General features: G+C 49.1%; 1 protein-coding gene across 1 annotated transcript in view; it reads left to right on the top strand.

The window, feature by feature from the left end:
* The window catches only part of ACVR1B (activin A receptor type 1B), a 256,246-nt gene extending 236,368 nt beyond the window's left edge, over positions 1 to 19,878 (top strand). Inside the window, exon 9 of the mRNA XM_069653896.1 lies at positions 16,788 to 19,878. Within this exon, the coding sequence (XP_069509997.1) occupies positions 16,788 to 16,913 (126 nt within the window). The 3' untranslated portion in view covers positions 16,914 to 19,878. The remainder of the gene's footprint in view (positions 1 to 16,787) is intronic.
* Positions 19,879 to 26,804: the final 6,926 nt, after the last annotated feature.

Here is a 26,804-nt window from a genome sequence, read left to right as displayed (position 1 = left end):
AGCCTACACACACTGGATGTGTGCAGGGCAGTCATGTTTTACCTGGAAAGAACGAAACCACTCAGGAAGACTAAACAGTTCTTCGTTTCAGTGGCAGCTGGTAGAGAAGGGGATCCTGTCTCTAAATCAGCTATCTCAAGGTGGATTGTCAAATGCATCACACTGTTGCTCTCTTGCTAAGAGAGAACGGCCCTTCAAGCCTAGAGAACATTCTACTCTAGGCACCGGGGCATCTATAGCATTCATTGCAAATGTTCCTCTCGAGTCCATTTGCAAAGCGGCAACCTGGAGTTCTGTACACACCTTTACAAAACACTATTGCCTAGACACTCATTCTAGGTCTGATTCTCCGGTGGGACAAGCAGTACTAAGACCTCTTTTTCTCTACTGTTCCTTCTCACAACTCACCTCCAACTCCGGATACTGCTCGCTAGTCTATGCACAGCGTGATTCTAAGCAGATTAACAAGCATCAGAAGACATGCATTACTCACCGTAATAGCATTTCTGATGATTGTATCTGCTTGGATTCACATGCGCCCTCATTACCTCGCCACTCGGGGTGCGACAAACAGACGTCTTAATACTTTCTCTCTTTATGTACTCACTATAGCCTTGGGCTCCCTCATGGCATAAAAAATACAATCTGAGGGACCTCGGCGCGTGTGTGACTTTGGTTACACAACAGGTCATGATAGGGATAGTGTTACGGACACGCCTATGCCAACGTCACCTTTCGGTCCCTGAAAGATGAGATGCAATACTCCGCGGTTACCACTGGATGTCGGACCATATGCTCAGCATGTGAATCTAAGATACAATCATCAGAAATGCTATTACGGTGAGTAATGCATGTCGTATCGATTACGCTTGTTGAATTCCGGGTTGGTCTTAAATCTATTAAAGTGCATCTATCAACGCTAGCAGCCTATACTACATCACAACAAAAATTATCCTGTTGGAGGATACCACTGATTACAGCATTCATTGAAGGGTTAAACGCATCCACCCTTGTGACCCCCAGTAGCATTCCCTCCCCCAGAGTGGGATCTTAATACAGTTCTACAAAGGCTCATGGAAGCCCCTTTGAGCCCATGCACAAAGCTTCTTTAAGAGAAATCGCATAAAAGGTACCTTTTCTAATGGGGGTTACGTCTATTTGAAGTGTCCACGAATTTCACCAAAGTATATTTCAAAATGTCATGTCAACCCATATATCGAACTACCTTGCTTCTTCCCCTCAACCCGAATGCAATTTATTACTGGTAAAACCTATATTGCAAGACCCAGAATACAGGGTTCGAAATTGAGGGATCTGGGAGCTATTTCTAGCATAGTAGAGCCTGGTTAGCTTGAAACCAACAGTTACTTTTGGCTCCTGTGTCCAACTGGTGACTTTCACTGAGACGTTTACTTTGAGTACTTGAGAATTACAACACATCTAATACACATTTAAACACGCTCTCGCTTGCATCCCTCATTTCAATCGGCTGTTTTCTGCTTCATTGGATGAAACCTATACCGTTGCACTCAAACAAGGTAAGCCTTGTGGCCCCCTCCTTTGCCACATGCATTGATCTGAGTGGATGTAACCACGTTGCCTTAACTGTTCTGCATTATTTTTTCGTGCACCGCACAGAAACTCGACCGTATATGCACAAAAGCATGTGTTTTTTTTCCCCTGCATTGTGCTGCTTGCAATGTAATATTGCACACTTAAAGCTTCAGCTCACTATTGTAGCAGCCCTTCTCCCTTTTAAAGATGGCTGCATGCTACTTGCCAAGCCTTTTCCGGTCCCCCACCTTTGGCTACCTTTGTTCTTTATCAGCCAATCAGTGGGACTGGGAGGCGGGAGCCGGCCCACTGCCTTAAAGCCCCACTTCTGGGCCCTGCCTGCTCCCTATGCTACAGGTACGCTTTGCCCCACCCCCCCCCCAGCCCCCCGCGCTAGCCTCCCCTGCCCCGGTTGCCTCTGATGCTATGTGTGCCCCCACCCCCGGTAGCCTGTGATTCTGTGCCCCCACCCCCAGTAGCCTGTGATTGTGTCCTGTCCCACCCACCCCACCCATGTCGCCGGTGATGCTGTCCCGCCCACCCCACCCATGTCGCCGGTGATGCTGTCCCGCCCACCCCACCCATGTCGCCGGTGATGCTGTCCCGCCCACCCCACCCATGTCGCCGGTGATGCTGTCCTGCCCACCCCACCCCACCCATGTCGCCGGTGATGCTGTCCCCCACCTGTGTTTGCTATGTGTCCTCGCCCCCCACCCATGTCGCCTCTGATGGTGTTACCCCGAGTCTCCCCCCCCACCCCCAGTCGCCTGTGATGGTGTCCCCAAACCCCCTGCCGCCCGGTCACCTGACACCTGTGATGCTGTGTGTCCCCACCCCCCTGGTTGCCCCCCGTACCCCCCCCCCCCGGTCGCCTGTGATGCTGTGTGCCACTCCCTCCCCCCGTATCTCCCCCCAGTGATGCTGTGCTCCCCCCTCCACCCCCACCTGGTCGCCTGTGATGCTGCCCCCGGTTGCCTGTGATGCTATGTGTGCCCCCCCACATCCCCCCGGTTGCCTGTGATGCTGTGTCCCCCACCCCCCCACGGGTTGCCTGTGATGCTGTGTCCCCCCGGTCGCCAGTGATACTGTGTGCCGACCCCCCCATATGTCCCCCCGGTCGCCCGTGATACTGTTCGTCCACCCCACCCCCACCTGGTTGACTGTGATGTATGTGTCCCCCCCAACCCTGTCGCCTGTGATGCTGTGTCCCCCAACCCTGTCGCCTGTGATGCTGTGTCCCCCAACCCTGTCGCCTGTGATGCTGTGTCCCCCAACCCTGTCGCCTGTGATGCTGTGTCCCCCAACCCTGTCGCCTGTGATGCTGTGTCCCCCAACCCTGTCGCCTGTGATGCTGTGTCCCCCAACCCTGTCGCCTGTGATGCTGTGTCCCCAACCCTGTCGCCTGTGATGCTGTGTCCCCAACCCTGTCGCCTGTGATGCTGTGTCCCCAACCCTGTCGCCTGTGATGCTGTGTCCCCCCAACCCTGTCGCCTGTGATGCTGTGTCCCCCCAACCCTGTCGCCTGTGATGCTGTGTCCCCCCAACCCTGTCGCCTGTGATGCTGTGTCCCCCCAACCCTGTCGCCTGTGATGCTGTGTCCCCTCCCCTCCCAACCCACCCTGTCGCCTGTGATGCTGTGTCCCCTCCCCTCCCAACCCACCCGGTCGCCTGTGATGCTGTGTCCCCTCCCCTCCCCTCCCAACCCACCCGGTCGCCTGTGATGCTGTGTCCCCTCCCAACCCACCCGGTCGCCTGTGATGCTGTGTCCCCTCCCCTCCCAACCCACCCGGTCGCCTGTGATGCTGTGTCCCCTCCCCTCCCAACCCACCCGGTCGCCTGTGATGCTGTGTCCCCTCCCCTCCCAACCCACCCGGTCGCCTGTGATGCTGTGTCCCCTCCCCTCCCAACCCACCCGGTCGCCTGTGATGCTGTGTCCCCTCCCAACCCACCCGGTCACCTGTGATGCTGTGTCCCCTCCCAACCCACCCGGTCACCTGTGATGCTGTGTCCCCTCCCCTCCCAACCCACCCGGTCGCCTGTGATGCTATGGGTGCCCCTCCCCCGGTCGCCTGTGATGCTATGGGTGCCCCTCCCCCGGTCGCCTGTGATGCTATGGGTGCCCCTCCCACGGTTGCCTGTGATGCTATGGGTGCCCCTCCCCCGGTTGCCTGTGATGCTATGGGTGCCCCCCCCCCCGTTGCCTGTGATGCTATGGGTGCCCCTCCCCCCGGTTGCCTGGGATGCGGTGCTGCAACAGCACCCCAAGTCCCCCCCCCGGGTCTTCTGTGATGCTGTGTAGGCACCATATTTGGACTTTGGCATCTGTGTGCTGCTGCTGCCCTGTAACTTGGGGTAGGCACCATGTATTTGCCCACTGATTTGACTCTGCATCTGTGTTGCTGCCGCCCTGTAATAGGCAGTCAGGCTTAATGGATGTCATCACCTGTACTTCTCTCTTGCACTTGGCGTATGATGTATTTTTGCACATTCCACGATATTGTAATCCACCTCTTGCGCTTCTTTTCTTTGTAACATGAAGCACTGAAACCAATCTCAAGTTTAATCGCCTAGCTACCTCAGGGTTTTGCGCGCTATATAAATAAATAAAACACAATAGTTTATACAAAATGGATGACAAGTTAAAGTAGCTTCTAGTTCCTTCCTACTGGGTGATGCCTGACACCCAGGAGCTGGTTTTAGCTCCTGCTCATTGAATCTCAATTTCGAACCCTGAAAATATGACCAAATAAAAACTACAAAAACAAATATGCAAACAATACAAATGCAGTAGTTCTTCCAATTTCGTAACTCGCGGGATACAAAAGGGTGGCGTTATTTTTTAGTTGAAGCCTACAAGTATGCAGAGAGGCCCTATTTCGAATATATATATCTATCTGAGGCTTGTGGAATCTGCTTAGATCACATACTGTGCATAGGCCGACATCTAGTGGAAGCTGCGGAGTATTACAGTTTGTTTTTCGAAACTCGAAGATGGGCGTCGACACAGGGCGTGCCAGTAATACTATCCCTAGTGTGACGTCCACTGTACCCAAGATCCCTCACGCGTCTAGGATCCTCAGATTGTTTTTTTCCGCCATACTGGTCGGAAGCATCTTGCAGAGTCCCCTGGCCTTAGCCATACTTTTGCTAAAATTTAAAATTATTTATCTATTGACATCCTTCCCCACCCCAACGTTGAACTTCGACACTCGACGCCGGCTGGAGAAGAAATCGACCGTCGGCTGGCCTCGGCCCGGGCCTGGTAGGCCGCTGGCCTCGGCCCTGCAAGTAGGGAGAGTGGGGGGTGGTACATACTCTACACTCTTGGTATATAGGTACCTTATACATTTCCTACACTTAACAGCCCGCTGCCTCAAGGTGCGTATGGAGGGTACCCCTTTTCAATTCTGCCCCAAGTGCAACCGCAAATACCCTTGGGTCGACAGGCACGCCACGTGCAATCTCTGCTTGCCGAGGGACCACCCTGAAGCGAACTGCAGAGAGTGTAGTAGGTTTAAACCTAAGACACTTAAGGACCGTTCGACGAAGCGTTGGGCCCACCACGCCAGGCAGGCGGCCATGGCAGCGGAGGGCGCCTTCAGCGATGGCAGCGACGCCGTACTTTCGGACGGCGAGGGCATTACGGCGTCGAAAGACAGCCGAGCGCATGTCCCCGACCTCGGAAGGTCGTCCGGCAGGGCGGCTATGGGGAAGACCCCCGGCGACGCAAGCGCTTCACATACTACACACACTAAACACACTAAGTCCAACCGAGACTCGACGACGTCGAGTTCTCGGAAAGAGGCACAGACAGAACGGTCCGATTTGGTGTCCTTGGGGCGCTCTCGATCACGATCGCCGCATGACTCCAGGCAATCATCCACTCTTGCCAAGAGTGCCTCGCTCCCCAGGATAACAGAAGTTCGATCGTCGGAAGACGAAGACGACTTCCACCCCCAGGCCGCGCTCCAGGAGGCGGAGCCCGCAATTAAAGCCAGTGAGGCCCCACGCTCGAAGGACAGGGACACCTCTCCCGATCCTCGACGCCAGGCGTCGAAAAACTCCGGAGCCACTAAGGGACAGGGAAAACATTTTTCTACGCACAGGGAGGGGGGAAAACGGCAGAAGAAACTACCTTTACATTCTTCCACACCTGTGAAACACTCCACCCCCCCCTAAACAGACAGACAAGCCCAGGTCTGCTGATAGGTCCACAACCAGCAAAGCTACTCAAGATAAATCCCATAGACTTGCTGAGTCATTCCCAGTTCCAAAAAATGGTCCAGTGAAGACATAGATGGGGTCATGTCAAGAATGTCTTCTTTGGCTGATTTTTATGATAAAAATCCAGAACATTTCCTCTCGTATGATCCACAAGGGGCCACACCCTCAGGCTCTACTGATCCTATCCCCCCGAGTAAGAAGGCCCGGTTTGAAACCCCGATGAGGTCTGAACCCTTCGAGGTACAACCTTACGCAACACCATACTCACGGTATCAAGAAGAGGCTTCCTTTTGTGGAGACCAAGAATTTGGTATGATAGAAGAGCAAACCGGGACGGGCTACTATGGGGAGGATGAGGAACAGGAAGAGGATAACCCGGAAACATACAGAGTAGATTCCCCGGTAGAGAACGAAGCCCCGGTTACCGACTCCCCGGTCGATAATCAGCCCCTCCTAAATGAGGGTCTCGCTCGTGTAGCAGAACATTTCCACATTGACACCCACAGTGTACAGGAGGAAAGGGACTTCGCAGAAGAGTTAGTGGGAGAAAGGAGGCCGGTTGTCCAGACCATCCCTATCCTTAAATCCATTCAGCGGAGAATAGATCCGTCCCTGGTGAACCCAAACCTCACCAGAGCAGTCAATCCCAGGGTTGAAAAACCTTTCAGGGCAGCTCAGTCTGACCCTCTCTATATAAGAGGGCATCTAAAGCCAGACTCCCTAATTGTTACCAACACTCGTAAGAGGGCTGGAAAACCCTTGTCTTCGTCAGAAGCTCCTCCCGACAAGGAGAGCAAAAAACTATACAATTTCGGCAGGAAGGTAGCCTCAGCGTCCGCCTATCAAGCAAGGATTGCTAACTCCACCACCCTGTTGGCCAGCTACAACTGGATCAGTGGGAAGAAGTCGCGGCTCTCATAGCCTCTGCTCCTGAACCGTTAAAGGGCCAATTAGCTCGGATTTCCGCAGAGGGTAGAGCCGTGTCTGGTTGCATTTTGAAAGCAACCTTCGACGCCGCGGATAACGCAGGCAGATTGATAGCAGAAGGTACTGTTATCAAGAGACATGCTTGGTTACGGCAGTCTGGTTTTAAGGCAGAAACTCAGGCATCATTGTTGGACAAACCGGTGGAAGCCGATCTGTTTGGTAAGGCGGTCGAGGACGCACTGAAAAATGCCAAGGACGAATACGAGACACTCAGATCCCTTGGACAGTTAACCAATAAACCCCCTAACCAGAGAGGGAATAGTAATTTTCGTCGCCCACGCGGCCAAAATTCCCAGAGAGGATCTAACTATTCCCAGGGGCAGGGTACACAGTGGAACAACAACCAACAGTCTACCCAGGGTTACGGCAGAGGTAATAGGAGAGGTCGTGGTAAAGGCAGAGGCAGCCCCAGCAAGGGAGGCGGCACGCCTCCACCAAAGCAGTGACGCTCAGTTCAGGGTCCCTTCTCACGCAACCCCAGTAGGGGGACGCATTTCAAACTTCACCCAGGCTTGGGAAGGGATCACATCAGACAGATGGGTGCTGTCAACAGTATCCACGGGATATTATATAGAGCTACTGCAGCGTCCCCGGAACCATCCTCCACGACAGAGTACACTCCTTAGAACATCAGAAGATTCTCCTCGAGGAGATCGCCATTCTTCTACAAAAGGACGCGATAGAACTAGTCCCGGGACACCAGGTAAACAAGGGTATTTATTCAACTTCTTTCCTTGTGCCAAAGAAAGACTTGACAATGCGCCCAGTATTGGACTTACGGCCTGCCAACAAGTATGTCAAGCCTCAAACATTTCGTATGACCACGCTACAAGAGGTAATCCCTCTCCTAAAAAAGGGGATTACATGGCAACCTGGATATGAAAGATGCTTATTTTCATATTTCCATGTTCCCAGCGCACAGAAAGTACTTGCGCTTCAAGGTAGACAGTCGCCACTACCAATTCAAGATACTGCCCTTCGAGATAGCTTCAGCACCAAGGGTATTCACCAAGGTACTGGCGGTGGCGGCTGCACACCTACGCTGGGAGGCAATCCCAGTGTACCCTTATCTGGACGACTGGCTCATAACGGGGGAAACCCCAGGAATTTGCAGGACAAACATTCAAAGGACTATCGACCTCCTCCACGAATTAGGCTTCTCAATCAACGAGAAGAAGTCAAGCCTGGTGCCAAGCACCTCAAAACAATTCCTAGGAGCAATCTGGATACCCAGGAGGGGTTGACCTTTCCTTCAGAAGAAAGAATTCGGAATATACTACTGCTAATTCCGCATTATCAGTCCGGTCAACAAATAACGGTACGCAAAGCAATGCGTTTACTGGGCATGATGGCGTCATGCATTTACCTGGTCCCCCATGCGCGCCTGCGCATGCGTCCCATGCAGGAATGGTTGGCGAAACAGTGGTCTCAGGCAAGTGGTCAGTGGGACGATCTAGTGGTTGTTTCGCCAACACTGGTACAAAGCCTTCACTGGTGGACAAGAGAGAATCTCGCAAAGGGGAAACCCTTTTACGATCCCGAAGTACAGGCAGTAGTCACTACAGATGCATGTCTGACAGGGTGGGGAGCTCACCATCTCCACCACACAGCTCAGGGTCTCTGGTCTCACTCAGTGGCCAAGAACCACATCAACCTGCTAGAGCTTCTGGCAGTATTCAGAGCGCTTCAGGCGTTCGAGCCCCATCTACTAAACCTGTCAGTGCAAATCCGGACGGACAGCACTACAGCCATGTTCTACCTGAACAAGCAAGGAGGGACTCGCTCGCCAAATCTGTCCAAGCTTGCCCAGAAAATCTGGATATGGGCACTCAGACGGAACATCTTCCTGTCATCACAACATGTTCCAGGGGAGCTAATTTCCCTAGCGGATGCTCTGAGCAGAGACTCCCTCCCAGAGGAACACGAATGGGTTCTTCACAGAGAGGTCGTAGATCTCTACTCTCAGTGGGGTTTCCCCACTATAGACTTATTCGCCACAAGCGAAAACAAACAATGCCCAGGATTTGCATCCAGGTTCCCCCAACCAGACTCCCAGGGGAACGCCCTGTGGATGTACTGGTCAGGGATGTTTGCGTACGCTTTTCCACCAACTCCTCTCATCAGGAAATTGGTGAACAAGATGAACAGGGAGTCGATGACGCTCGTCCTAGTTGCTCCCATGTGGGCAAGACAACCGTGGTTCCCCACCTACGCAGGATGGCGGTGTGCGAGCCCATCAAACTTCCAGCCTGGTACAACCTACTGTCCCAGCACCAAGGTCAAACAGTGCACCAGCAACACAATTCAATGAACCTGGCAGCATGGCTCCTGAGGAGTTTGGACACCTCAAATTGCCACAGAGGTGTATGGGCATCCTAAAGGAATCTAGGAAGCCAAACACAAGGCACTGTTACTTTGACAAGTGGAAGAGGTTCGTTATCTGGTGCCCGAGTAGACAAATCAACCCAGTTGATTGCACTCCTTCCACTATTGTTACATACATGCTCCACCTGCTAGATGCAGGATTCGTTTTTAACTCACAAAGTACACCTGGCAGCTCTCTCGGCTTACACCACTTCCCATAGCAAAGTGTTGTGGTGGAAAGTACCAGTAGTTAAAGCCTTCATGGAAGGAGTAAAGAGACTTCACCCTCCTATTTCAAACCCACCGCCAGGGTGGGACCTTAATGTGGTGCTAGCCAAGCTCATGGGCCCCCCTTTCGAACCCATGCAAAAAAGCAGTCTCAAACACCTGACTTATAAAACAGCCTTCTTAGTAGCTATTACTTCTATAAGAAGGGTCAGTGAAATTCAGGCTCTGTCAGTGCAGGATCCCTTCTTTACTATCCATAAAGACAAACTGGTTTTACGCACACACCCTAGGTTCTCACCTAAATGTATATCAAAATTCCATGTAAACCAGTCCATCGAGCTTCTGGCTTTCTTCCAGAACCCGCAAAGCTCGGCTGAGGTGAAACTACACACCCTAGATGTGCGTAGGGCGGTCCTCTACTATGTAAATAAAACAAGACCGCTAAGGAAAACAGATCAACTGTTTGTCTCCGTAGCTACAGGCAGAGAGGGGGATCGCGTCTCTAAAGGAGCCATCTCGAAGTGGATTATTAACTGTATCCAGCTGTGTTACTCACTCTCTGAAAAGAGACTGCCTTTTACGCCAAGGGCCCACTCTACTAGAGGCATTGGGGCCACTCTGGCTTTCATTGCAAATGTTCCCCTCGACACCATTTGCAAAGCAGCTACTTGGAGCTCTATTCACACTTTTACTCAGCATTACTGCATTGACACCCCTTCCAAGACCGATACACAAGTGGGACAAGCGGTTCTAAGACATTTATTTGCTCATGACCCTTCTCACATCCCACCTATTCTGGTACTGCTCGCTAATCTATGCACAGCATGTGATCTAAGCAGATTCCACAAGCCTCAGAAGGGATACATTACTCACCGTAATCGTATTTCTGATGCTTGTATCTGCTTAGATTCACATGCGACCCACCCTTCCTCCCCTCCGAGAGAAGGCGCATGATTGCTTGTAGTCTTACCTTTCTGTCTATCTGCTTGGATTATCTGTACTCTTGCTACTCCTCATGCTACCTCATGTCAGAAAAAATACAATCGTGAGGGATCTTGGGTACGGTGGACGTCACACTAGGGATAGTATTACTGGCACGCCCTGTGTCGACGCCCATCTTCGAGTTTCGAAAAACAAACTGTAATACTCCGCAGCTTCCACTAGATGTCGGCCTATGCACAGCATGTGAATCTAAGCAGATACAAGCATCAGAAATACGATTACGGTGAGTAATGTATCATATATATATATATATATATATATATATATATATATATATAAAAAAAAAAATCTGGACGATCATTCCACCAATGGCAGCCCGTGGTTCAATCATTCTTCTGCCAAAATGGGTGTAACTATGCTTTGCGACCTGCAAAAGGTATTTTGCCCTTCATCGAAGTGCTTCCACTATGGTCAGCCAGCCCAATCAATTCCATGCTAAAGATTTGTTTACGTTTTTATTTATTTTTTGGCCAAGAAGATGTACTGCCAGATTTTTAAGTGCTTTAAATATGGCTGTTTTTTTGCAATGCCCAAATAAGTAGAGGCACAATATTGAGTTCTAGACAGTACCACAGCCTGGACTAGGGTTTGTACTCATTTGTCTAGTAAATGACCCCTTTAAAGTGTGATTTTCACAACCATATCCACCTGTGGGGCAAAGGCTAACGCAGCTGCTGTATCTGTGATTTTAAAACGGAGCCGAATATTATGTTTCACTGCTGAATGCAGCCGACAAATCTCAAAAGATCATGGTTGTAGGTGCACATTGATCTCTTCTGGTGCCACTAATTTCTCATCCCGCCCCTCCCTCCCCCCCTCTGGGGCAATCCAACGAAGAGCCCGAATCTTTAAGTGACTTTCTGTTACATCCGTGCTGGATAAGAAATCAAAACTTTTAAAAGTTGCAGATCGTTGTGTAGATACAATAGCTGGAATTTCATGTTCCGATTTCAGCTGCTATTAAATCACACATTTTCACCTAGAGCTTAGACTACACGTAGCACCACAGCAACTTTTATTGCTACACAATATTGTGTAGATACAAAGGAAAGAGCAGATACACTTGTGGGTCAAGCAATTTTGAAACTATTCTGTTCTTGCTTCTCACCCACCACCTGCTTGACGTACTGCATGCTTAATCCAAGCAGATTTGCTTGCGAGCCCCAGAAGACGAATATTACTTAACCAGTATTTGTTTTTCTATGGTTTTCATCTGCTTGGAATTGCATGTGCCCGACCAACCTTCCTGCATTGGAGGAGCTGAATAATAGGCGGAAACAACCTTGCTCATTTACAGACACCAATATTCAGAGCATGAAAACAATTTTGAGGATGTCGATGCATGAAGGATTGTGTGGTTCCCTGTACGCGTAGGGTAGGGATAGTGTGACCTGAATGCCCCTGTCGATGCTTAGTGTTTCGAATTCAAAAAAATATGTAATACTTTGAGCCACCCACTTGATGGCGGACTATGCAGAACATGTGATTCTAAGCAGATACAAACCACAGAAAAACTTACTGGTGTGACCTCAAAGAGGTGGACCGAGTGGTCTCACAAATAGCTGATACCGCCTGCACGGAATGTCTGCAGACACACCACGGGACCACGCAGCAGAGCGAAGCCGAACAAGGGTTCACTGGGAACATAGAAGCCTTACACCCCAGGAAGAACCAGTGATGTGCTGCGACCAAAGGAAAGGTAACTGGAGATAAGGGATGGGATTGTGGGTGTGTGAAACCAGCATCTGGAGTGCTTTCCCTAGTTTTACTAATTGCACTGAAAATCAGAATTGTGAAGCAAGCTTCGGCAGTTTTCTCCCTCGTCTTAGTAATTGCATTGAGAATAAGGACTGTGAAGCAAGCCACAGGAAGCGATCTCCCTCGTTTCATTAATTGCATTGAGAATAAGAATTGTGAAGCAAGGCTCAGGAGTGATTTCCCTGGGTTTAGTAATTGCATTAAGGATAAGAGCAGTTGGGAGGAACTTCTGGGAAGAAATCTACATCTCAAGAACTGTTCCAACAATAACCAAAGTGAACAGAGCCTCTGGAGCAGCATCCCTTGTCATAGTGAGGGGGACAGGATTGTTAACATTGGCGATAAGGAGTGTAATGTATTCAAGAGTGCCCTCAGAGAAGCCTGGAGGGAACTAGAAGAGCTCATAAGAACTATTGTGAAAAACAGATGATCACTTTGAGTCACAGAACCAAGAGAAGTGAGTCATTCTCCTGGGTTGCATTTGTTGAAACAGTTAAAAGTTGTAAAGAACTGTCAAGAGAAGGTTGGATTTGTGGAGCCAGTAGAACGGAGCCTTTCTCCTGACCTTTATCTTCAAGAAGAACTGAAATAAAGACTTTCAGTACACCGGCTCCCTTTACCTTTTCAAGCTGCAAGCAGGTGAGCGCAGTGTGTGGTCCGCTCCCCCAACCCCGTACCATCATGGCGCTGCCTTTTGCAGTGGGACCCTCGCAGGCTGTTAGCCGCGTCCCAGATTCCCGACTGAATGTCCCGCCTCCCGCGACCTTCCCCTGGCCCCTATTGGCCAAATCCTTCTTATCCTGGACTCTACCTGGGCAGTCCTCTGCCCAGCAGCCCCTGCAGCTAAAGGCTCTGAGGCAAAGGTCGGCTCCTGCATTGGCAGCTCCAAGGTGTGTCTGCAGGTGTCAGCAGGGGAAGCCAGTATCCAGCCATCCACCAGCATCAACAAAGAAGGTAGGGGTGGCCAGGGTGGGGAGTAGAGCAATCACTCTACTCTGGAAGCCCTGCCACATAACGAACCTACTTAGATTTTGGCAGTACTGTGATTGTTAGCTTGTGCCCTCTAGGATAGTACGGCGATTGTTAGCTTGTGCCCTCTAGGATAGTACGGCGATTGTTGGCTTGTGCCCTCTAGGATAGTACGGCGATTGTTGGCTTGTGCCCACTAGGAGAGTACGGCGATTGTTGGCTTGTGCCTTCCAGGATAGTACTGCGATTGTTGGCTTGTGCCTTCTAGATAGGATTGTGAATGTTAGCACGTGCCACATTTAGATCGCATTGTGAACATTGGCCTGTGCCAGACCCAGACAGAATTGTGAATGATAGCAAGTGCCACACTTGGATAGAATTGCGAATGTTAGCAACTAAAACACTTTGATAGAATTGTGAATGTTAGCGAATGCCACATTTAGATAGAATTGTGAATGCTGGCTTGCTTTGCATCTAGACGGGATTTGAAGGTGGGCCAGTGCCACATTTGGATATAATTGTGAATATTGGCGTGCATCATATAGGGACAAGAATGTGAATGTTGGCGAGTGCCGGATCTAGATAGAAATGCAGAGATATTCACGTACCACATTTAGAAAGAATGTGGAAATTTAGCACACATCACTTCTAGACCAATAACCAACCCACTAACAATTTCACCCCTCTGCATAAATCTCTCAACCTCTAACCAAACACAATCACAAACCTAAAGCACAACAAACCGCACAAACTTCACTACACTGCAACAACAAAACAAACCACACATAGCTTCGCACAGCAGCACATGACGGCTACTGACCGGAAAGCACACCCAAGCTCAGCGAACAGTGTTAACCGTACTGAAGCTGCCAACAGCACATCATTGCTCTCTTGCACTTTTCCCGCTCGTCCCCACTAACTCACCCCTTCCCCCCCTCCCTTTTCAGATCTGCCAGAGCGCCAGGGGACCACTCGGTAGTGATAGTGCATGGTACAAATATCCTTTAACATTAACTCTTGGACTGATCCTTGTTTGACCAGTCCACTGTGTTCCAGAAGCGTCCTAACCGATAAATCCTAAGTTTACTTTTCTTCGTAAAATAAGTGTTTTAGCATTAACACCCCTTCAGCTGCCCCTTAAGGTTTTCAAGCCCTTCTAACCAAATTAAATATTTTTGACTACTTTGATTTTCTCCATGCGGCAACTGAAGAAATGCTATTGGGCTTTCTACAGGGGATATAAACTTCAGTTATGACCATTATGAAGTCTAACACACCCCTGTTGGCACAAAGACCTTTTCTCAGTTGCTCTCCAAAGGGGAGCTTTTGACTGTTTCTCATCACTTTTTTATGGGCGAAGGGCAGCAACAGAATTGGTTCTGGAAGAATGCAGTCAAGGATTCTAGCTCTGCTCCTTCATTATACTCCTTTACGAGAGGTGATACTAAGACCAATTCTCGTTCTGCCCAGCCTAAACCAGTTCCTTTTGGTTGACACCTTCCACATGTTGCGGTTGCCATAAATTACAGCAGCTCTCCAGTCAGGAGAATGGATGCTTAATTCCTTAATTATATTCTAAAAACAGTTATTCACAGCAAGATGAGTTAATTCTAGTATGTCTTTCCTTTGGTCTCAGTGCAGCAATGAAACCTTTTACTCATACCTGGACAACTGGCTCGTCAGAGCTCCATTCCAGTTTTGCACTTGTCAATGTGTAAAAGACTTGCAACATTCCTCACGACCTGGGATTGTGCATAAATACTCTGTAGTCCTCTCTCGTCCCATCTAAGCTCATTCACTTTATAGGTGCAATTCTGGACACCTTAAACGACTCCTTTCTGCCTCTGTATAGGATACTTGCGCTACAACGGACTATCCCTCGGGTGCTGATACAGGAGAAACTCTGATGGTTCTAAAGATTGCTGGGCTTCATGGCCTCTTGCATTTATCTGCCTGCAAGACTAAAGATGAGGTCTGTTTAGTGGCAACTCTTCCCCGGAAAACTGATGCCAGTTCTGGAACCCCAGTCAAAATGTATCTCCATCCCCACCCATGTTGGTTAATCCTTGATTTGATTAAACAATCAAGACAACCTCCTAGAGGGTCTTCCCTTTTGCATGCTCTTTCACAGGCCCCCAATAACTGCACACTCCTCTGAAGCTGCAGGCAATGAACTTTCCAGCTTTATTTAGTCTCATGAACTGTGGAGGAGTCGAGACTAAAATAACCACATCCGCATTCTAGAACTCAGAGGCAACTTCTTCCCTCCAAAGTTATTTCGATTTAGAGGCAGGTGGTGCATATTTCTACAGACCATGACACTGCAATATTTCATATAAGCAAGCAGGAAGGAGTTTGATCCCTCCCATCCTTTTAGCTTCCCGAGCTAATTGGCAGTGTGCCCTCTCTTCATGATTGTGTACCACGGAAGCAAAGAAGAATGATGCCGGACTTGCTGAGCAGGCCATTCTATGTCCTCATGAGTAGGAGTCTAACCAGATTTTCCTCAGATGGGGTGGTCCACAAGTGGACTTGTTTGCAACTCAGTGGAATACCCTATGCCCACTCAAAGGCATGGCCCGCCCACCCTTCACAACAGTATATACACTGCTTACAACAGCCTATGTGTAATGGTGGCGTGAGGGGACATATAGAACCTAAGGTGGTGGTCGGTTGATGGTAGAGGGGCAAGGCTAGTGCAAGTGGAGGCGACGATGTTAAAAGAACCTGAATGACCATGCTAACATTCATTCCAATGTAATGGGGCATTTCTCAATCTTTTTTCTTCAGCTTATTTGTCGCACACGCTTAGATCTCATTTCTAGATTGCAGTAAAGCAAGAAACGCCCACTTTGGTGTTTCCCAAAAAGTAAGCTTGTGAACATGTCATTTAAAGACCTATACTTTACGTTCATTAAGTGTTTCCTTGCTGTATTTATTCATGACAAAATAACATTACATAAACATTGAAATCACCTGTTTACCTTCCTATCCAGTGTCCCCAATTGTCCTGTGTGATTGTATATGTTTATGTTGGATGTGGTTGTATAGGGAACATAGCTTGCTTATGGAATGGGAGAGGGGGGGGGGTGGCAAATAGAATGTTCCTGTCCCTCGGCACTCCACAGGAAGGCTGGGTCATAGAGAATTGTCTTGCTTTGGGGACATTTTCATTTCTATCCCCTGTGGCGGTTGGGACCTGCAAAGAACCTACAAGAGGTATTGTAAGGGGGAGAGAGACCATGCTGACCTGAGGTGTGGTCTTGTATTTAGTAGAGGGATGCATTTTATTGCTGCCCTTTTGTAGCCATCTTTTAACACACTGGTTTATTCTCCGACTTCAGTTGTCTGTGAACATTTCAAAGTTTTCACTGTGTACATTAAGCAATTATGATCATTTGAAGTCCTGGCTAACTCCCAACCCTGCCCGGCCGTGCTCCTGATCCCCCTAGAATTTTATTTTTGCTGCATGGAGCGGCCTACCGCTTCCCTCTCTGCAATCAGAAATGCAATTGATTTGTATCTTACAAATGTTTCTCTGCTAGTGTAAACCAACGGGGTCATTTAAAGAACACAAGTTGCATTTCCAAGGAGACAGTTCAAACCATAATTGAGCCAAAAAATGAATGTTTCCTTTACAGTGAGTTTTTCCTTTCCAGTAGGGATTTTGTCTGATTTTTGTTTTTTTCCCTCCCAAACAGGCATTAAGGGTGATGGGAAAGATGATGCGCGAATGCTGGTATGCCAACGGTGCTGCTCGGTTAACTGCCCTTCGTATAAAGAAAACCCTCTCGCAGCTCAGTGTGCACGAGGATCTGAAAATCTAATATGGATACAAGATCTGCAGTGCTGCCGTGATCACATACACCTGTTTTGAGGCCTACCTCGTGTTTCTGCCTGAAGCAGGGTTGGACAAAAGTGGCAGTGGGAAGACCTATGATCAGCAGGAAGAGCACACAATTTATTCTTTCAGGCTGGAGTAAAGAACGGAGACCTTTTTGTAATTTCCTAACAGCATGACGACTTGGACATAGCTTTTCTTCGGTTCTCCTAATGGCTGTCTTTGATTTTACAAATGGGATTTCCAGTGTTCATTTGATACTGGCACTGACTCAGGCTAAAATGCAGTGCATACGCAACATTCATAAACCAGTCAAAGCCACCTCCTGTCCCAAAATGTCGGGGCAATGTGGGTTCTTAAAGCCATGTCTAATCAGAGGTTTTCCACGGAGTACCATGTCCTATGCAGGCGGCAGGAACGAACTTCCCATGCATTTGGAATAAGTACTCTCAGATTTTGTGAAACTTATTGTTCTTGCTTGGAAGCCTCAAAAACGAGAAACCTGGCAGGTAATTTATATGTAAACCACACATCCATGCATGTGTGTGGATGTGTGCCACCTCGGCGTGTGTGCCTTTTCTGCATTTGTGGGTGCACACATGTCATGCGTCCATGTGAGCTTGTGTGCATGCCCAATCTCCATCTTAGACTTATGTGCTCAATGTCACCAGGGTGTGGAATCGGGGTTGGAGTCAGGCTGCTTCTGAAAGTTGTGAACTTATTTTCGAAGATGGCAATATTGCACCATAAACTCTTGAAGAGGGCATCCTCCTAATCACATATTTTAGTACACTGTAACCAGCTTGTAAGAGAGCAGCGCTGTATTGCCATCTGAAACGGGTCCTGTCCGTGGTGTACAGTGCCACCACCCAAAAAGGGCCAACCCTATTGTCACAGCCATACTCTTCCCCAGCCACTGAACAATGTGTGTGGATTGTCTGCTTGATATGCCACCAGCTTTTGAAAAAAGGAGGTCTTTGCTTTTCAACAGGGGGAAGGGAGTAATTCTGCCGTTTGTGTACTATGGGCCTTCATATCAGTCACTTTACCTCAACTCTGTTATGACGTCTATGATTTAACAATCAGGTAATACCCGTTCTTGCAGCTTCTCCTGCCATATTGCTGTTTACCACCTCCTCTCCCTCAAGGATCGGCTGCTTTATATGGGGTAATGTGGTGGGATTGAATGTATTTTCACAGCCTGGATCTGACTCTGTTACGAGATGGAGCACCAGGGAGACCCTCACGTGACTTCGACCTCTAAGGTAGTAAGACTAATTGGCTTAAAAATGTACATAATACATAATGGGAATGGGTGTTGGCTAAACTGATGCTGGTATTGGCTGGAAATGCCCCAGGAATTGGCTCGACACAAGCAGGGTATTGGCAGTACACAGGATGGTGTATTGTCTGTGCACATGCTTGGTACCCATACCCTGTATTTTATAAACATTTGTGTACGTTTCTGAGGGTGGAATGGTGCATGATTCTTTTTTTACTACACTAAAATTCAGGTGGAAATTTCCTTGAGCTGCTCCTGCGACTGGGTCGGACAGTTTGTGGTTGGAATAGAACTCGGGCCGTGAATACAGAAGTTGGTTGGGATGAGAGTTGAGGGATGGGAGTTTTCGTTTTAACGTCAACAGTACAATAACTCTGAAGCCATAAATTTTAACTGGAGTGGTTTTGATTATTTTTTTATGTTTTTGAGAGGGTCTGGATTTTAACTTTTTTTAATAAATATTTTAATTCTTTGTAAAAAAAAAATACAAAAAAAATACAAAAAGTATAATTATTACCTCTCGGCCTATGGTTTGTATTGTAAAGAAAAATCACAAAACCAAAAGCGCAGGACCATACACTACAGTAAGTACCCAACGTGCAGAGTGGTTGTACTTGCACCTGCATGCTTTTCTCAGCTGGATTGGCGCTGTGCACATGGTTCCATTGTTTGTTTTTTAAGGTCTTGTTCCCACTTTGCTGTGTTTGTTCAGGGTTGTTTATGATGTGAGCCATGTGTGGGAGTTCTCTGCATTGTATGCAAAACTTGGTCTAGTCCTGCCTCCCATGGACACTCTGACTTTGGAAATGTGAACTTATTTACAATTGGTACGAATTTGGGCATTTGTGAATGTGCTGTTTTTGCCCACTGACTACTGAATAGTTTCCAAGCCAGAGTTTACGGTACAGATGCAGTATATAAATTGTGAACCATTTTGTTAATAAGGAGTATGGAGCTGGGTGGAATGCTCAAACCACTCTAACTGAAAATGCAAGCTGCACCATGACATTCTAAGCCTGGCATTGCTGCTACGCCTCCTAAAACACCGTTAAATGGATTTCCTGCGTACCTCATTGTTACCTGAACATTACATGGTATGCTGAAGGCAAAATGTACCCCAGTATTCCAAGTCAGTTTAGACATACTGTACTTTTATGTGGCGGTGCTTTGCTATTCCGAAGAGAAATCAACAACTCAAAATTCTGTCTAATGTAAGCAAGATATGGCATAGAGCCATATAACAGCCACACGCACTGTACGAATCCTGCAGGAACTCCACACAGAAAATCCATAGCAGGATTGAGAACTAATGCATCGGTCATTCATTTCTCCAACTTTGGGTCAGGAGAGTTCTTTGATTCAAGCAGTGCCCACGACAAGCTTTCAGCGCCACTGCAGCCCACTGAGGTTTTTCTTTTTCAAATGAGGGGGAAGGATCATTCTTTTTTTCCAATGTGTATATCAGCCTCTACAGGAAAGTGCATTCTTGATACTTCTCTTATTTTGGTTTTGTACATTTTGTTACAATGGACTGTAAATTAGCCACTTTGACACTTTACCTCCTCAGTATGCAAATGTAAATACATTGTAAAATAGAAATCTTTTTGTTAATATAAAAACAAGGCTGTCAAATTTCTGCTGTACATTAAAAGTTTGTTCTAGTCATGGATTGCTGTGTGGTCTCTTGTAGTAGATACTGGGTTAACTATTGATGAGTTAGATAGTTGATTCCCCTTAATGCAAGGTCAGGAAATCAGCTATTAACTATTTTTGCCGTATCTGACAAGAATGTTGTGCTTGCCTTGATTGTAGGGTATGCCTATAGTCTCAAGCTAAAACCATGTTCTCCTGTAGGTACTCTACTGAAAATGTGCATATGCAGTGTGACTTGTAGTAGGAGTGGCAATTGTAGAGACACACATGGTTTGCAATGCTAATCCCATTTGGATGTTTCAATTAAGCCTTCTGAAAAGCTTCTAATATTCTCCAGCATTGGCTCAGTAATAGATTCACATGCTGTGGATATTCCCAGTCGACAGGCTGGGAATCCTTGGTTAACAATTTTTCCATATTACTAAAGAGAAAAAAACAAGGTATTATGCAGTCCATAACCCTCGTTATGGTTGCTTTTGGTCCCATCCAATGTGACATTGAGTATGTAGCCCCTCCCCTGAAGCCTCTTTTCAGATTTTTAACTGCATGCCATGCTGGAAGGAGTCCTTGTATTTTTCTCCTCAGAGAAATTTACTTCAGAACCCCTTGCTTCAGCAATTTCTTTCGCAGAAAATCACAGTAGCGTCAACCGCCTTCAACAGATGTCCTTGTTAGTTCTCTGGGATGGAAGGTACTTCTAAGAAGTCCCTATTTAGGGCCTGCTCTACATGTCGCCTAAAAGGTATTCAAGGTTGACAAACGTGCATAGCGCATATATTGTCTGTACCCAAATCACTCGATTGAAGAGAGCAACATCTGTCAAGGATTCAATGCCAAACACTGAGGGACAAGTCTGTTGGCTTAATGAGGGGAATTAAAAAGGGCAAGTTCTGAGGAAAGACCAGCCCAAAGACCTAGACACCATGAGAAACTGTGCTTTGACGCACAGTTTATGTGCCAGGCCTCACAAACATAGGCTGACGGAAATCGGCGCAAGAGCCCTGTTTACACCTGTGAGAGATTTAATCAAAATCCCTGTCCATGGTTGCTACGAAGCAGCCTATCGATGCCATCCACGAACCAACCAGCTCTACCGTTGACGGCTCACCGTTCAGCAAAACGGGCATAGTCTGCGATCCCACGCCCATTACACTCTAGGGAAATGTCGAGGGACACCCGAACCATTGTCCAGAGGAAAATAATCATCCGCAGTAGCAGTGTCCGCTGACAACACATTCTGCACCATCTAAGGCATCACTGTAATAAAGCCACTCATAAGCTTTCTCGTAAGTTCCTTAAGTCAAGCTTTATTGTAGTTTATTTCAAGTTGTTATGGAGAGGACCACTGGGTCCCATCACCCAGGCTGACGGGTCCCCTACTGACTGAACTGGAAACCTCACATGAACTTGCATCCACACATTCCACCATGACTTAACTTTCTCTCACTCACAGCAGGTACTATACAACACATCTCCCGTTAAAGAATGAACACATTTGAACGCACACTGCAGACTAGTGCCAACATTTACATGACTCTCATACCTCTCCTGACAGATGTACCCAACCAGGCGTACCAAACTTCCTACAGATGTGGCAACAAAACCAAACACTTCAGACTTATGTAAAACCCCTTGTAACAAGAACAATACTCCTCCCGCCCATTCGTGCCACGAATGAGCATCAAGCCTGCCACACTAGAGTACACACCTGCCACCTTCATGGGCAACCAATCTACGTTCCTCCGGCATCAGTAACAAACTTACCACCTCTGTCCATCCCTGCCACAGACGGACCTCCAGGCTGCCACCCGAGAGCACTGCCAAGCCTCTGGAAAAGCCAATAGGTTGCCACATCTGAATCAGCACGAAGTTGTACTAACCTGCAGAATAACATTAAATCTAGTGACAAAAGGGCGCACACACAGCTTGGACTGTGACACCTCCCACCGGCTCACTACTTCAAAATTCTGGCCAGGCATCATTGAAATCATCACACATCACGAACGATCACCATCCTGCACCCAATTGGCAGATAAGTGAGTCGTACATTAATCTCACTGTACCTACATAACAAAAGTACAGTATTAAGATTCAAAAATAAAAGCAACACAATACAATTCATTTCATTAAATCCCAACTTAACAAATCAGATCTTCAGTATCCACACACACAATTGGGCGGGCGGGTGTCCCCTGCCACCCTAACTACTCCTAAGCTTGCATGTGGAGCGTCCACTCTTTGTGGAATGAGTCTACTCCTGGTGATTGTCCAACAAAATCACCGTCCTCACACCAAAACACCAATAGCCTTATTTGCGTGAGCATACTAACTGGTATTCCTACTATATTCCTGATCGCCATTAAGTCATCCGAACAATAACACTTCTGTCTAATGTGGAAGGTGCTACCTTCCGTACTCTTAAAACACACCTACCTTTACCAAAAACATATGCACTTGCACAATTGGAGGGCGCTACCTCAAGTTCACGTGGGATACTTGCCCACGTAAATCACACGCCGCCTTGCATGAAAAGAATAACTTCTGATGCTTGTTAATCTGCTTAGAATCATATGGTGTGACATCCAGTGGTAACCGCGGAGTATTTCATCTCGTCTTTCGGGGTTTGAAAGGGGACGTTGGCATAGGCGTGTCTAACACTATCCCCATCATGACGTGTAGTGTACCCAAAATCCCTCACGTGCCGAGGTCCCTCAGATTATTTTTCTCCATCCAGATATCTGGTCACACTATAGCAGAGCTCTTCATAAGAGACATTGTTTATCTTTATACTGACTTGTCGGTTATTCCCCCATAAGTCACTTCGACAGCGATTCAAGCAACTTCGGCGAAGACTGCGGGAAGTTTCTACGGCGGTGGTTTCGGTGCCTAAGATCAGGCGGCTGAGCCATCCACTTGGCCGGGCCCTCTGGCCGGCGTACACAGTAGGGAGAATGGGGTCAGGTGGCCATATCTTTCATTAGGTCTTTCCTCTTCCCCCCCTCTAGGTCTGGTCATCTTTGTTTATACCTTTCGCTATGGAAAGGACACCATTTAGGTTCTGCCCTAAGTGTAGGGTCAGGTACCCGTGGAAAGACTAGCACAGAACGTGTAATTCTTGTCTCCCTCTAGATCACGACGAGGAGCGGTGTGCAGCTTGTAAGCTCTTTCGGCCTAAGACCCTTAAGGAGTGCCGTGTAAAGAGGTGGCCCGCATATGGTATGTCGCGGGCTGAACCCTCTTCCCCACCCCCATACCCGCCGAAAGTAACGGGGGCACTGATGACCAGACATCCGTGTCGGATGTCATAGACCTTGAGGTGGACACTTCTAGGTCTGCCACGCCTGTCCCCGACCCCTCAATGCCTGACCCAAGTCTCGCTTCAGGGACAACACCCAGCGACAAGGGCATACAAAAACCACGAAACACACCACCCCACCACCGATTTCAACGGTTCCGTTAAAAGGTGAAAGCGCCATTACAGGGCCATCGAGAATTTAGACTGAGTCCTCTGATCGGGTAGATCAGCCTTCCCCTGCATCCGTAACAGCGTCTTGCAACTGGGCACTCCAAAAACAAGGGCGCTACCTCTAAATCAGGTTTATACGCCGAAGTGCCGTCATTCGACGCTCCGGCGCCCCCCCCCCCCCCCCCCCAAAGGGCCCGGTAGGCCCAAAGCCTACTACTAGGCCTCCTAGCCTTTCCACAGGCGCAAAATCTGCCAGGCCCTCTGATGCTGCGGTAGGTGGTAAATCTAACGATGGGCCTTCTGACCCATTAACTCACGCCAGTTCGGCAGAGATTGAGGGATGTATCGCGAGGATTACTTCGGCGGTTGGGCTGGTACCCAAGGCACCGTTAAAACGCATGGAGCGTGCTGTGGACTAAAACGCCATGGTGCCCCAATACTCGCGAAACCTACGAGGACAGTCTTGTGCCTCTTCCAATACCCTTGGGGAAAAATTTCAACGCCAAAGAGCAAAGAACGAAATTGTTCCACCGTTGGGCCCTTCTGGTTCATCTAAGTGGACCAGGGAGAAGTTTGAAGGGTGCATGGACTGCCTCGAAAGGATTCTCGTGTTCTGAGCATCCTTCCCCCAGGATCTGGTGAAGACCCTCTTTTGGGGTCAGATTCACGTTTCCAGGAAAATCTTAACTCTCAGCCCTCGGCTTCTGTCCACCATGAAGATGTGGTCCAGATGGACATTTACTGGGACATCTACAGCGAAGAAGACCCTTACTTCCTGCAGGACTACCCTGAGGTCCAGGCGGATGCCATGGACAACTGGCGGGAAAACCCAGCATGTGGAAACGGAGCCATGGATGCTCCCCACGCGACATCAGGACACTGTTCTATGCCTGGATTCTCCTCCAACCACCCCGGCTCTCCAGGCTTCCCCTGCAGACTATCAAATGGCCTTCAATGCCATCTTAAGGAAGACAGCCGAGCACTTTCAGATCACTACACAGGAGGCGGTACCCGAACTAGACTTTGTGGAGGACATTCCCAAGGAGAAACCACCCGCAAGCCAAGCCATTCCCCTCCTAAACTCTGTTAAAAGAACATTGCCCCCCTCCCTGGTCACGCCAGCTCAGACCCGGGCAGTGATCCCAAGGGTGGAAAAACTATTTCGGCTAGCTCCTTCGGACCCTCAATATCTTAAAGGCCACGCCACCCCGACACCTTGGTAGTCACTACCACTCGGAAACGGGCAGGGGGGTTACCCCTTGCTACGGGGGAGGCACCTCCAGATAAGGAATCCAAAAGGTTGTACGCCCTAGGTAAGCGTGTTACCGCGGCAGCTGCATACACCAAACGCATACCGAATAACACCACGCTGCTTGCCAGTTATGCAGACCCACAATGGAACCTTGTACAAGGACGTCGCCAGGAGGTTCCTGAACCCGCTAGGTCCAGGCTGCTCACCGTCGTGGCCGAGGGCAGGCAGGTAAATCAGAACTTAATCAAAAATTCAAGGGGAATGGGTCCTCCGACATATTCCATATCTAATGACAGTAATCACCACAGCTGTGCTGCTTTGGAAAATCTGCGTCGATGACGTCGATACGCCGCCCTCGAGGACTTCCTCGGACGTCACTGGATGTTATAAGTAGGACGCACAATGCCCGTAGCCTCAGTTACGTTTTTTCCACAAACGTGTTAGCTTCGGAGATCTCGGCGCACCTCGACTCTTTGGAGTTTCTGTTCTTTCTCGGTTCTTCGAACCTGTTCGTATTGTGAAAAGTATATCCTTCGTGATGTCTACCTCGTCTTCCACCCTGTGTCCGGGCTTTAAGAAGTGCAGGGACTATGGGTCCAAGATGTTGGTGACGGACTAGCATGGCGCGTGCCTCGGGGAGGCCCATGACACGGATGATTGTGTTGACTGCCAGTCACTTATGTCTAAAGCCTTGCGGGAGCGCAAGAAGAAGCTGTCGGTAGGTAAGGTGTCCAAGCCATGGATGTCGAGGTCTGCGGGGGTTACGACGGACGATTCGAGGGGCGACTCTCTGCATCGTCGTCGGACATCCAGTGGGTCTCAGTCCCGGAGTCGGTCCCGCCACTCCTCTGCCTCTTTGAGGCACTCCCGGAAGCGCCGTCATCGGTCGCCTTCCCTGTCCTCATCCGAGGACTCGCCCGTCGGCGGGTTGCTTATCCTACCAAGCATGCGACGCCAGAGGAATGAGCTTCCTTCGGGAAGAAAACGTTGCGATTTCTCAAATCGCAGGGCACTGGTCCGTCCGCGCCTCCGAGTGGGGTCGGTCGTGACCGGTCGAGAGACGCCGCTCGCACGCCTTCGGGCTCGGGTGGTCGGAACGATTCGCGGGAGAGGTCCCGCTCGGTCAAGGGGAATCGTTCTCGTCATGCCTGTTCCAGGTCCCGGTCCTCGACGCGCTCGAGACCGTGTGCACCTGTGATGTCTTCGAGGAAGACATTGACGCCGAGGTAATCGACGGACTCTTTCGAAGCCCCGCCTCCGAAGAAGTCGTCGGCGCCGAGGCTGTCGAGGGACACGCTCGGGGCTCCGTCCTCAAGGCCTGTGTTGACGCTGTCGGCGCTGCGTTAGACGCCAATTCACTCAACGCCTTTCAAGGCTGTTTCGATGGGGGTACCCCGGGTCTCGGTGGAACCCCCTAGAAAGGCTCTAGCCAAGGTCAAGCATGGCTTTGTTCCACATTCTGTGCCTTCATACCGCCATCTTGAGTTTATTTCAGAGGTGGATGAGGGCTCTGATGATGGCATGGTTCCTGATACGGTGCCAGACGAGATTCTCTCGGGCCATAGCCAATTTGAGGACCTGAGTCGGTCCCTGTACGACGCCAGTGGGCTGGACACCTCTCCGGAGGTGGAGTTTTGTAGGCCTGAGCCTGGCACTCATGCCGACTCCTTGTACCGGTGCCTTATGTCTAGGGTCAGAGTACTTGAGGTGGTCTGCTCCCCCCCGGGGATTTTCTTCAGGATGACCTTACGGATATCCTCGACCAAGGTCCACCAACTGACCCGGTACTGCCGTTCCATATGGCTCTACAGAGGAGGGTGGCGGAGGCGGCTTGGACTGCTCAGGAGAGTCTTCCGGCAGTGGGCAAGTCTTTGCTGTGAAAATACCGCCCAGCCAGTAGCGACCCCTGCTACTTGACAAGCACTCCACTCCGGAGAGTTTGGTGGTGCAGGCGGCTACGGCCCTGGCAAAGCAGGCGTCATATCCTACCATCCCTCCTGTTAGGGACGACAAGCGTTTTGACGGCTGGGCGAAGAAAGTGTTTTCTTCCGAGGGTATGGCGCTTCAGGCGGCCAACTCCGTATGTGCCTTGTCACGTTTCACTCACACTCTGTGGAACTGTTTCCTTAGCGGCTGAACATATTCGCAAACGGGATGGTTTCCTTGCCATGGTTCAGGATGGCAAGGATGCCATGTGTGAGGCCGTTCAGTCGGGTTTGGGCAT

The sequence above is a fragment of the Ambystoma mexicanum genome, chromosome 3q, assembly GCF_040938575.1.
Source record: "Ambystoma mexicanum isolate Mex_15411 chromosome 3q, UKY_AmexF1_1, whole genome shotgun sequence".
NCBI lineage: Eukaryota > Metazoa > Chordata > Amphibia > Caudata > Ambystomatidae > Ambystoma > Ambystoma mexicanum.
The sequence above is the reverse complement of the archived record's forward strand: the minus strand, read 5'-3'. Positions and strand labels throughout refer to the sequence as shown.